This window comes from Theobroma cacao, chromosome 2, assembly GCF_053813885.1.
Source record: "Theobroma cacao isolate CCN51 chromosome 2, ASM5381388v1, whole genome shotgun sequence".
Lineage (NCBI taxonomy): Eukaryota > Viridiplantae > Streptophyta > Magnoliopsida > Malvales > Malvaceae > Theobroma > Theobroma cacao.
In genome coordinates this window covers 2,518,109-2,530,753 of record NC_142640.1, presented here as the reverse complement: position 1 = coordinate 2,530,753, position 12,645 = coordinate 2,518,109, and the positions used below count along the sequence as shown (strand labels likewise).

The 12,645-nt window shown below is 35.8% G+C and overlaps 1 protein-coding gene across 1 annotated transcript; it reads right to left on the bottom strand.

Moving 5' to 3' along the window:
* Window positions 1-2,182: 2,182 nt before the first annotated feature.
* On the bottom strand, window positions 2,183-7,662 carry LOC18607424 (uncharacterized). The gene is made up of 4 exons (XM_018116023.2): window positions 6,072-7,662; window positions 5,670-5,881; window positions 4,902-5,125; window positions 2,183-3,687 (listed from the first exon to the last, which is right to left on the bottom strand). Exons 1-4 carry the CDS (start codon window positions 7,354-7,356, stop codon window positions 2,946-2,948), a joined length of 2,463 nt encoding a protein of 820 aa, XP_017971512.2. The 5' UTR covers window positions 7,357-7,662; the 3' UTR covers window positions 2,183-2,945.
* Window positions 7,663-12,645: the final 4,983 nt, after the last annotated feature.

Here is a 12,645-nt window from a genome sequence, read left to right as displayed (position 1 = left end):
AGAATTCTTATTAAACCTCATATCATGAAAATGCCTTTACAACTGTGTTAGATTCCTCCAAATTTAAGGTCACTAAAAATAGAATAAACTGACCCCATTGTGTTTGAAAATTTACAGATTTCAGGATTGTAGTTGGACTGTTTTTTAGTTGTACAAGACACAGAAGAAAATCTTGTAGGTACTTTCTATGTCCTGTATCATCAAGATTTCCTTCTCCTCAATTTGTTTTCTAGATACTTAAACGTGTCATTATGTGGTTAAAATTGGCTTTAATGAGAATCAATCAACAGATTAAAGCATAAACACTGATGGAGAAAGCATATATTCTCCACCAACAGCTGGCCTAATTTCTTTGTTCCAGCCAAATTGATGATGGTGCCACAGTCCTAGACGCCAGAGCATGGCAATTCCTTTAAGCAAAGAGAAAGAAAGAATTTCCTTTCTTTTTTTTTTTTTGGGTTCCAGCTGGGTGAAAGACTAGCAAAATGGTATGAAACAGCAATCCCATTCATGGTTAGGCATGGGAACAGTAACCATCTTTGAGATCTCAGAGATTACAAGGTTTGTCTATTTATGGGGCCACCATGCCCTTCTTTCAGTTTCTTCTAGACCAACCAGGCAGCCAAATTGGGATTAAACAATAACCAGCATATTTGTCAGAGAAATATAGTAGTTCTATTAAAACCCAAAGTCAAGAACTTAACAAAAATAATTAAAACAACAGTTCATACAGATCTGTCAAAGGCAAGGACCAAAGACAAAAGTGCTCTAATGTGCTGTGACCAAATTTGTTTATGACATTTGGAAATATAAAATATGATATTGAGATGGGTGTTGGTTGTTTTGCTGCTTCATTTTCTCTGGGTAGTGAGTAGTGTATGATTGTGAAGGATGCATACCTTCAATTCTTGAATTTTAAAAAATGATGTACTCTTACGTCTTTTTTCATAAATGTAAAGCTTCTATTTGGCATTCATTTTTCTCATTGAATACCTATTACTTGGAAATTTTCATACATTTATAAAATTTTTAAAATCTCTTTATTTGTTCAAGTGAAATTGACGTATCTTGTCTATTTGCTCTCTTTACAAGTGTTTGGAGTTGATCAAGTTTAGTTTAAATTTATTTTTAAATCATTTTATCACGAAATCATTATCTTTTTTATTTGAAAATTAACTTGATGAGATGTGCAGCGTTCACACGTACAAATCTTTTAAGATTGAATTTACAACATCTCATCATCTTCTTCTTTTAAGTGTTTGACACGACACTAACATCATATGCATTAATAATTTTAAATTAAAGCTTTTATTTAAATGAAAACTGCTAAAGCTCTTTGGCTTTGGGGTCAACAGCACCAGCTTTCTGATTATAAAGAATGAAGGTGGGTTCAATGTTGTATGCTTCTGAGTTGGACTATCAGAAAGAATGGGGCAGGGTCGAATATCAGTAAGGGGTAATGTTACTCTTCCTCGTGCTACAAAAATAGAACCAATAAGTCGGTAAAAAAAAAAAAAGGAAAGGAAATTGCAGAAAATCACAACGTTAATTGATTTAGCAACCAACATAAGATTCTATAAAGGTTAAATCCAAGTTCTTGATAGATAGAAATTGATGTTTCAAGTATATTTTTTGGCAATTTCAAGAATGATCCACTCCTTGAAACTGAGGAAGAAATACCAAGTCAGATGATCCTAATCTATGGGTACATGTGTCTTTAAACAAGAAAAACAGAAGGTGAAAGTAATGTTGCATTCAAGGTTAGATCATTTTCTTTCTGGGTGGAATCTTTTGGGTAATCGTCTTGGATTTTTCTTCTTTTTTTCTGCAATAATCATGGCAATAACAGTTGTTTAGCTACAGCCACAAAGGCATATTTTTCAGCTGCCACAGAAAAATACTAGCAAACGTTGAATCTGTACTCTCAAATGCTGTACTTTGTCAAGTTGGGTACAATTATTTTTCAAAGCTTTTGCACCAGAGTGTAGTATCACATCAGCCAGATCATGATCATTCCTCGGATCTTCTACTGCATTATTCAACATTTCACGGGACTACATTCATCAATGACTCCCCAGGAAAGATAACAGTTTCGGGATGTTACTGGTAACCGGTAAGAGTTACTGATACAAGGTGGGTAGGATGTGCAATTGAGGCCAAAATCGTTGGTACAAAATTAATCTGGCTCGTCATAAAACCATCCTTTATTGACGTTTGCTTTGAATTAGCAAGGGTTTCGAAGCTGTCTTCTGTACAAAAATTGATGTAATTTGATTCAAAATAGAAAAGAAATTTCATTATATAGTACACAACGTTTGATTTGTGGGCATTCCAGTCATTTGCATCACTCTAAAATGCTCACAAACCGAAATCTAAAACTCTGAAATCATGCAAAACTGATGGAGAATCTGCTTACTCCAATGGTTTTGGCCGCATTGGGTGATTTTGTTTGCAGAAGCATGCCAGATTTTGGCTGGTGCATGATGCCAACTATTTGACATAAAACAATTGAGTTTCGCTTAGAGAGAGAATTTAGACACCATGAATAGTTCGTTCCCACCCCCATGAGCAAATGCAAATTCGATGTCTCGGGCACTTGGCAAGCTTGACAGTTGAAAGGCTTCGCAATTCGCAATACATAGCAAATTGCCCCTCCTGATCTCCACTTATGCATCATAGCCCATCTGGAAATATTCTTGTCACAGGCAGATGATGAATTATCTCCTCAAACATTAACCATGCTTAAGGCCTGCTTCCATCTTATTCTCCCCATCATCCTACTTGTAACCAAGTCTTCCCTAACAGACACAACCAGCCAAGTTGTCCGTTACAACACTCGTCTAACCCACCACTTAGTTTCATTTATCACAGGGCAATAGACAGCATACTGTAAACTAGATCATCAATGCAAACGGGATCCCGTAATTTCATCACACTTTACAGCCCTATGAAACTCTCTCATGCTCTTGAGCAATCCTTTCTTTAACACGTTGCAAAAGCTCCTCGTAGGCTTTCGAGGACTCAGCACTGAACCTTTCCATTGCCACAAAAATGCGTTCCAAGCTCCCCTGCAAACTACTGTTACTAGTCTCACTCGGATACACAACATGTCCAGCTACCAAGAGACTACTACCATCTCCAGAGACCAAAACAATTTTCTTATCCAATGCTTGGATCTCTTTCTGTAACTTTTGATCCTCTCTATCCAAATTCCTTGCCCTTCTCTCCAAATCTTTATTGGCCATCATTCTCCGATGCATTTCAGACTTATCTTGTTCCCATAGCTGGAACACACTCATGGCGAAAATGCGCATAGAGTCGACCACCTCCCTTTCAGATATCCTATCCATTGCTTGTGACCACTGATTACATATTACAAATATGGTGGGTGCACCTACTCTACTGGGTGAGAAGGGAGCTATTCCATCATCTGTCATTTCAGGCTCATAGTAAAGACATTTCAGAAGCCAATTATTCAAAGCCCTGACAAAACCCTTCTGGGCACCTATCCAACTAGAAAATCTTATAGTCCAACTAATAAGTTCATGCTCAAGCTGCAATGTGGCTTTAAGATGATCATCACTGAGCTTTTTTCCAGATCCAATGGAACCTAAATTTTTGGCTTCTCTAATGACCTGACACTGACTACGATGGCATTCAAGCATACATTTCCACATTCTGTTTAACCTGGGGAAAAAAGAATACAAGGAAACCACATAAAACAAATGTAGAAAGGATAACTGCAAATGATTATTAAAGTGGGTTTAGAAATGACAAAAAAATTGCAAATTTAGTACAATCAACGAAATGAGAGCCATGAAAAATAATGAACTATCAAATTAACAAAAGCAAATAAAAAGCATGCAAGATATTCAATTGGAAAGTAATTGACATCAGTATCTAAAGAAATCATTCAGCCAATGAAGGTCTGCCTTACTTCTCAGCAATTTATATGCTACACATTAACAACTTATAACCAATATTTATTATAATGTCCTTCAACAGCAATTTATTAACATATAGCCAATATCGTCATTATCCATTCCAACTGAAAACTTCCCAGATTATACTTGTGAACTAGATCTCATAGAAGTGCATTTTTCTCATGTAAATGGTGCTAATGCATCTACACATGATGTGAAACTTTAGTAAGTCTCACATACCTATTTATATGATAAGGAAGGTGCATTTGAAATACAAAGATGACAAGTCGCTTTCAAACTCACTCTCTGGTATATACTATCATAAATCAAATACATAGCCATTTGAGTCTTTTTTTTATTTAATATATTGACTACATTTAATAGCACTAGGTACATTACAGACCAAATCAAATACACTATCTCAAATCATCGATCCCAAGCACAGCAACAAAGGACTTCTTTGAAGCATATTATCACTCAATGTACATTTAACTAGTTCAACTATTTGTCTTCAACTTCAGGCAAAACAGACACAGCAAAATGATGCAATTTGAAGACTTAATTGTAATCAATTGCTATTTTGTATTTTTGGCTTAATAAAGCTTATGGCACAGGCTTTTCAGAACTTCCAATCCTTCATTGACATCCACGCTTATCACTCTTGACCGTACACTGTTCCAAGCTACAATGCACATCTATATAATAACCAGCAGGACGAGATTCCTATAAAAAAATAACTAATAAAAATGCCAAAGCAATGCTGTTATGCAACCAATAAAGACAGCAACAAAACTCTGATTAAAGATGCTCATCAAAGAAATCAATTCAACACAATCTCCTGGCAAGGCCAAAGGTAACAAGAATTATGCCAGCTAAAAGCAAAATACTCATTTAAGAAGTTCAGGCTAAAGAGCAATTAAGCAGACAATGCGGAATGAGATAGGAAAATGCAAAGAGTTAAACAAGCAGAAACAATACCCTTCAATCAGCTCATTGAGCAGTGGCCATAGGTCCTCATCCCTGATCTTATTAATTGTAACAGATATCTTGTCAACAACTTGAAATGCAATTCTTATCTTTGTGGACAGGCTCCTAATTACATTCCGGGTTGAATCAACTTTGTTAGCTTCAGCACCCCTATCATCTAGTCGCTTCAACTTGCGGCATTTCCCGTCGTAAGTTACTCGCATCTTCTCCTCAGCCTGCATAATATTGGAATCTACTTAAACATCCGAAAGGTTGTGAAACTACTAAAAGAAAATGCCCAAGTGCTCTTAATCCAGGGCATAACTATACCATTGTAATGCCTCCAGAAAACCAAGTCAACCACAAGGTATTCCTAAGAGGGTGCAGAAAGCAACATAACTTAAAATACAAACTACTATCATGTTATCCATGAAAGAGCATAAAATGCAACGACATGAAACCCTTCAAAGGCAAATATCTCAGAGCACTCATAGAAACAGTTCCTTAAAGAGATAAAATCCAAATTAAACTAAAACATAGGTAGGTAATAATTAAAGATAATCAAACAGACTCTAACACTATATACTAAGAAGAGGGAACCAAATGTAAAACCAAGACTAATAGCCAAAAACCAAGACTAATAGCCAAAAATCAAGTGTTCATGCGACATTCTGAGATAATCATGAATCTCAAAATTTTAAAGAGCAAATGCTTATAGGGTTGGGCAGAAACAGGTACCAAGTTCAACAACAGGCAATACATCATGAAGACACAATATACCTTCACTTCATTGTAGAGCTTCTTTTCCCAAAGATACAACTTCTGCAAAGTAGAGGAAAGGTTTCTGGGTTTCCTAGCCAATTCTTCCTTAAAGTCTAGAAAAGCTGGATCAGTGTTGTCAGCCGAAGATGAAGACTCAGCAGTCTTAGAAGTAGATGGCTGAGATGATACTACGGATAATGAAGGAGTAACTACATGCAACATCTTGGAAACTGTTTGACATAGATCCCAAAAACCCACTGTTAGTATTACTGTTCGAGAAAACAAAATCTAATCAAGCTACAAAGCAAAAATCAGTGCTTTCCAATCCACGGAAGATGTATATTCACAAAATTCTTACAGATCAAGCTAAAGGAAATCAATAACACAATAATCCTGTGAAAAAAGAATGAAAATCCTTACCATGTTTGCGCTGATAAGGAAGCGTTCCCACCTCAAGCAACTTGGCGATTTCACTCCCTGACTCGGAAGCTCTCACAAACTGAACCTGTATCTCTCTAACCACCTCAAAAACATCCCTCGGAGCGCCTCGCGACCCGTTACCACGCTCCGCAGGCCTCTCATCATCCACAACTTTTTTCTCCACCACATGAACCTCATATTCCACCCCATCATTTTCCATCCCAACACTCGGCCTGGTCTGATAAAGCGAAGCCTCTGCTTCACTACTAACAACTTTCCCATCCTTATCTTCAACTGGGGACTTCAAATATCCTCCGCTATCAACAAATTTCTGATCCACGTGCACTTCTTTAACCACTTCATGTTGATAATCCTCATCTTCCAAATCAGGAATCCCTTCCTCTTCTCTCACCTCCCTCGAATCCCTACTCGGCGTATATGGACGATATAAGTTCTCAAAACTCTCGAAAGGATTCAAGAAATCCCAAGCTGAGGCTCTCGGAGGTGAAGGTGGAGGCGGCGGCTGTTTCGAGGACGACCCCGCCGCCGTCGATGACGGTTGCAGTGAAGACTCATAACCAGGCGCGAAGTAAGAAGAATTATTATTAAAACCACCGTAATTTTGGTAACCCGTGTAAGGGTACGAACTAGAACTAGGATTATTATTACTAGCATAAGAGTTAGGAAAATAAGAAGATGAAGATTCGCCCATATAAACTGTGTCTGGATTCATAGGCCTTTGTTCATAAACGATAGACGGCGTTGGTTGCCTCTTCATAAAATTCATATGCATAAATCCACCTTGAAAAGATCCAGTTTCAAGAGCTTCGTAATTGGGATAATTTGGGTGCATATAGTCTATATGACCACCCCCTGCTTCGTGCAAAGGAGAAGAATGATCTGAATGGTGCAAAGACCCACCAGAGTCATCTTCGTCCGAATCTGACTGGAAGTGAAGATGAGACCCAGAATTCGAATGGGCATGGTGGTGAGAAATAACACCTTTTTTGGGTGAACTTGACCCGACTTCAACTGGATCCACTGCTTTGCTTTTGAGTTTATTAGGCGACGGAGGTGAAGGAGGCAACGCCCCTGAAGAAGCTCCAAAATCATGCTCGACGAAAGCATTTAAAGACTGACCAAATAACTTCAAAGAAGCTGTGTAAGCTACGTGAGCTTCAGCTAAAGCAAAACGTTGCTGAATCGCTTCATCTAGAAAAGTACATCTTTCCCGACAAAGAGCAACTGCCGGAAGATCATCTAGCTTAGAACTAGAACATCCCATAACTCCCACCCACAAAAAAAAAAAAAAAGAAAAAGACCCAACAAGGTTTAGTGTCTGATTTAGCTGAAGAAAACAAAAAACATGATTATCGTGATTGTTTCCCAGGAAAACTTTAGATTTGCAGCAAGAAAGAAGAGGAAAGCAAAGCAAAGGAAGACAAAGAGGGAATCTTTGCCAGCGCGGAGTGTGTCGTCGGGTTGTAGCAGAAAGAGAAAGTAGAAAGAAAGAGACACTCTTCTCAACCGCGCTTGCCTTGTGCGTCGGTGTACACTGCTGGAGCGTATTAGTGATCTAAAAATTAAAATAAAAAGAATTTTCTCTTTCTTCCTCCATTTTCACCTTTTAACATCAGACACAAATTTCTTTTCTTTTTTATTATTTTTATACTTTTTAAAATTGTTGGTTTCGTTAGTTAGCACACCATAATCATAAAAAAAGAAAAATTGTTTCATATTCTGGGAAAAAAAAAAGAAAATTTATTGCTTTTTCCGTTTTGAGTATTCAGGGCTTGGACCGGTGTTAAAGCAGAAAAAGGGTGAGACGTGGAAGAGGTGTTTGGTTTGACGGAAACTTTGACGCCTGCAGCCGCCTTGAAAAATCATGACGTTATTTTTCCCCAATCTTTTTATCACTTCTAATCTTCCATAAATACCCTCTTAATTCAATTTTTTTACTTAAATAAATTTTTAAAAAATAAAACAATATGAGTTAATCATTAAAAAATATACACTTTATTATAATTTTTAAAAATCCTTTTAGAGGAGAAAATGACCTGTAACATTATACACTTTATTAAATTAATTTTTTGAAACAAACAGTAATGATCTAAATACTCTTTTTTGCTTGGAAATTCAACAAAACCTTGCTACTGGCAAGTGGTTTCTGAAATCAAAAAGTAGTTCAAAAGTATCCCATTTTACTAAAGAAACCATACTCAATTTGAATCCTTTTAGCAAAGGCAATCTTGATTTAGAATAGAGAATTGACAAAATGGGGAAATGGATTCGGTTGGAGAGAGGGGTTTGGGTGGGATGAGAATTATCTCATATTTCTAATCTGCAATAACATTCTGTTATGGTGGATGGGTCATAGCATTTGTGGGGAAGGGTCAACAAAATTTCTATCTCTATTTTTTTTATCAGTAAAAGAAATTGCACTTTTTTGGATATCGTAATTTATTCAGCTTTGGTGGACTTCAGACCCCCCCACTCAGTATATATTCCACCCCATTTCTTAAAAGGTTTTATTTCAGTTAAATCAGATTAAAATAGGACCAAAACTCCTAAAAATTGGTTCAATTATTATTATTATTTTATTTTTTGGCTTTAAACTGGGGGATTTCTTCTGGTGAAAGATGAGAGCAGTCATCCCCATGAAGGGAACATTTTGGTAGCTTTTACTCAAGTTAGATTCTCATTGTTTATCCTTGTAGTTTACAAAGGAGAAAAGAGAAAGACAAAGCTACCAAATGTTGGCTATAAATAATTCAAATCTTGTGATTAAACATTATCAAAAAATTTTGGGTTTGAGTGATGACTTGACACTCATACTATGCACATGATCAATTACAGTTACTTAACTGTAAGGATGTGAAAGAAAGTTGCATGGCCAACACTATTCTCTAAACAATGAATTACCTTTGTTACAGTTTCATAAAAGAATAATGAATTTTACATCTATTATGAATCAGAGTGAGATTAAGTATTTAAATGTTTACATTATTTTTAATTTATAAAATATTTTTTGTGAGATAAAATCGTTAAACTTCATTGAGTTAAATAAAATAATATTTTATTATAAGTTGGTGTGGATTATGACAATTTCAGTTATTCTCAATTTCAATGAAAAATTCAATTTTTTTTAGTACATTTACATAATAATTTCTAATAAAAGTTAATAAGTGAATCATACCATAGGTTAGAGAGAGAAAAGGGAAAGCAAGAGGTGAGAGCCAAAAACACCTCAAGGAAGGAAAGGGTAGAGATAAAGGTGAAAAAGAAGATTGGGGGACCATATAACAAAGAATTTCCCAAATTATTGAATGGGCCTTGTGGCATTGTGCTTGTACTTGATGACAATCAGAATTTCATAAACTTTGCACAGCAGAAGAAGAAACCAATTTGCTAAGGCAATCTTTGGCAGATTCAAGGCATTTTAATTTTTTTTTTTTTTCATTCCTACATTTAATGAACACCTAATTATATGTTCAAAATATCCAATTCATCTACCCAATGTCACATTGGTAGCCTAACCATTTAATTTTCTAAACATACTTGAAAAGGCAAACATTAACAACATACAAAGAAACAAAGGAAAAAAAATGCAACTATAATAGAAAACCCAACTAGAGAAATTCAATACCAAAAAAGAAAACCAAGAGAAATGAGTCGGAAAAAACAATCTAATTTTACTAAAGGTTCATATTTAATACACTGTTGATACATATATTGTGCATTATTAATACACTAAATTTCATAATTGTCACCCTGTTAATGGATAATATTTATCAAATTTAAAAAAGGGTAATATCTGTCAAATTACATGGGCAATTTAGTCAAATAAAGGTCATGATTAAGCAGGAGGTACAACATTAAAATATATAAGAAAAGAGAGATTGGAATGAAGATGTCAAAGGTTTGCTAAAGTCGCAATCGAACCATTGACGGTCTTCTCTCGAATCTTCATTGTTTCAATGTATATAAAAATACATAAGATTGTAAGGTAAGGCGTTAGGCGACGTGTTGAATCAGTGTGTTATGCCCTCTCTGCCCCATGCTTGCTTCTCCCTATTCCTCCTCCTTCACCATCAAGATGGAAACCCTTTGGACAATTTCCTTTCCTCAATGTATCTTTACCATGAAGCTAACCCACAAATTCCACCAACCTTCTTCACCTTTCCAATCTCAACTCGTCTTTTACTGTTTTGTTTTACTAAAAAAAAACAAATTCAATCTCGCGTTACAAAGAAAGTATATATCAATATTAAATTTAAATATATAAGATGTCGGATATGAAATTCGTAAGATATGTAATAGAATGTTCTATTTATGTTTCTAGGAGTACTGTCTTGATGCACCCACAAAAATGTTGAACTCTTCACCTTAGAATTTTGCTGTGAAAAAAGGCTGCGGCATGGCATGACTGAGGAACATATATTAAAGTAGTAGGCACGACCATGGCAAGGGTAAGCCAAGGCTGCCACAAGGAACAACATTCAAAGATAAACAAACACAGGCCACACCAAGTCTAACACCTATTTCCTTTTGGAATATTCAGAATTCCAGCCCATGAGTGTGCACGTGGGGGAAGGGTTTGATTGGTGAGTAAAAATCAAAGAAAAATAGAGAAGAAAGTGTGTGGCCATGAGATTGACCTAGTATGCCCATGCACAAATCTGCCTCAATTTGGAATATTATTAGTATATAATTACACGTAGTTGGGCTTCAAATACAATATTATTTATTTATTTCCTCTTTAAAAGTGACCATATTAATTAAAATAATTTGTCGAATAAAAAAAAATTAGAAAGGATGTGTAGGGTGGTGGCACATGGCATATTATTTTTTTTTTCGGTCCAATGACCTGTAAATCAATGGCCTCCCTCCCCAATTTGATTAAATATCTTTGCTTAAATTATCATCTTGATCTATGATTACATATTATTATAGTCTTTTAGTGGTAAGTGATAATATTTTCCTTTCCTAATCATAGATGTTCTAGGATTAGAATAGTGATTATTCATGCACTTTGTTTGGTGAAAGGCACAACTATTCTTTCATTTAATTTAACTTCGAGATATTACTTTCTCAAGATTCGACTCTTTTTTATTATTTGTTTTTTTTATCCTATACACATATAAAATTTACCTGTAGGTTGAAATGAATCGAATATCTTTTCTAATACGTAACTCAATTCACTAATGATGATAAATTTTGTATTTAATTAAAAATTATAACCATCCAATTTAGTCAAAGATTATATACTTTGGGTTCAAATTTAGGATCAATGGTAACTTTGAAACAAAAGATAGAAAAGGGTTCCCAATGCCACCCAATTATATTCTCAAATAATGGAAAGAAAGAAAAGGAACTGGAAATGAAGCTAGAGGATCCTGAAATATTTAATCAAAAGGGGTTTGCCCTTTGGCTAATGAGAAAGAGCAAGTTCACTATTTTTGCCAACAAACAAGGGGCAGGGGGAATTTATCTGATGATCATGTCCATGTCAATGACAATTGGTGGTGTTAAATTGAAACCTTAGCACCTAAGTGCTACTTTGTACGTTCACTGGGTTACTTCATTTCCTATTGGCCTACTCTAAAGTGTTAGGCAAAAATTTGAGTCATATAAGAAAAGGAAGGAAGCTAGGCTAGGCTAAGAGTTGTTGAGCACTAAAGAGCTTTTATTTCTAAAGCCTTAAGCACCAAGTAATTTCACCTTAGGCGAGAGTGGTTAATCTACTAACCCAATTTACTAGCTAGCTTAAATTCTCTTCACTTTATCAGAAAGGAAGCACAATTTTCCTGTATGACCCTGGAAATGGTGACAAGTTCTTGCCTGCAAAATGACTTTTCCTCGCTCTTATATTGCTGATACTGTTATTGGTCCTTGCCTGCGAAATGACTTTCTTTTGAGATCGTGAATTTTAGAGAGGAGAATGAAGCGTTGGGTATGGGGGATCACTGAAGTGATGGAAATAGTTTAGTAGTATCAGTTCATTCTTTTAAGTTGCTGTATCTTTTTGGGATCTGGATCCCATTATTTATGAAATCAATGTCCCCTTGATAGTTAATCACCTTCAATAATATTATAGGTGGTGGCATTGATGTAAAGGAACATTAACAAGTTGGACCACAATGGCAGAAACATAAAGCAGATTTGCTCCTGGGAAATAAAGAAAGAAAGAAAGAGAAATACATGCAGCACAGCCAACAACACACACACACACACATGACACATACACAAAATTCTTGGGTTGTTTTCTACAAGATTGATGAAGAAATTATGTTGGTAAAAAAAAAAAATTGGTGTAAAAGCTATAATTACTCAATCTGTTTATCAGATATCCTTTCGAGAGTTGATTTCACTGACAGGATTCATAAGCCCCCAGCCCCATGTGATTGGGCTATAATAACCACGGGCAGGGTAAAAAAAAAAGAGAAAGAAGGCAGGCAAGAGCTTTATCGAGTCACCTGAAGCTGAGGTTATTCCATGAAATTGAATTCTTTGGTCCCCACTTTGAATTGGCAGAGAGTTACTGAACAGCATTGGGGGGTCAAAAGCCATGATT

Coding starts and splice junctions, on each gene's coding strand:
- LOC18607424 (XM_018116023.2), bottom strand. CDS start 7,356: ATGGGATGTTCTAGTTCTAAGCTAGATGATCTTCCGGCAGTTGCTCTT. Junction 5,882..6,071: donor TCCTTATCAGCGCAAACATG/GTAAGGATTTTC, acceptor TATGTCAAACAG/TTTCCAAGATGTTGCATGTA. Junction 5,126..5,669: donor AGCTCTACAATGAAGTGAAG/GTATATTGTGTC, acceptor AATATTATGCAG/GCTGAGGAGAAGATGCGAGT.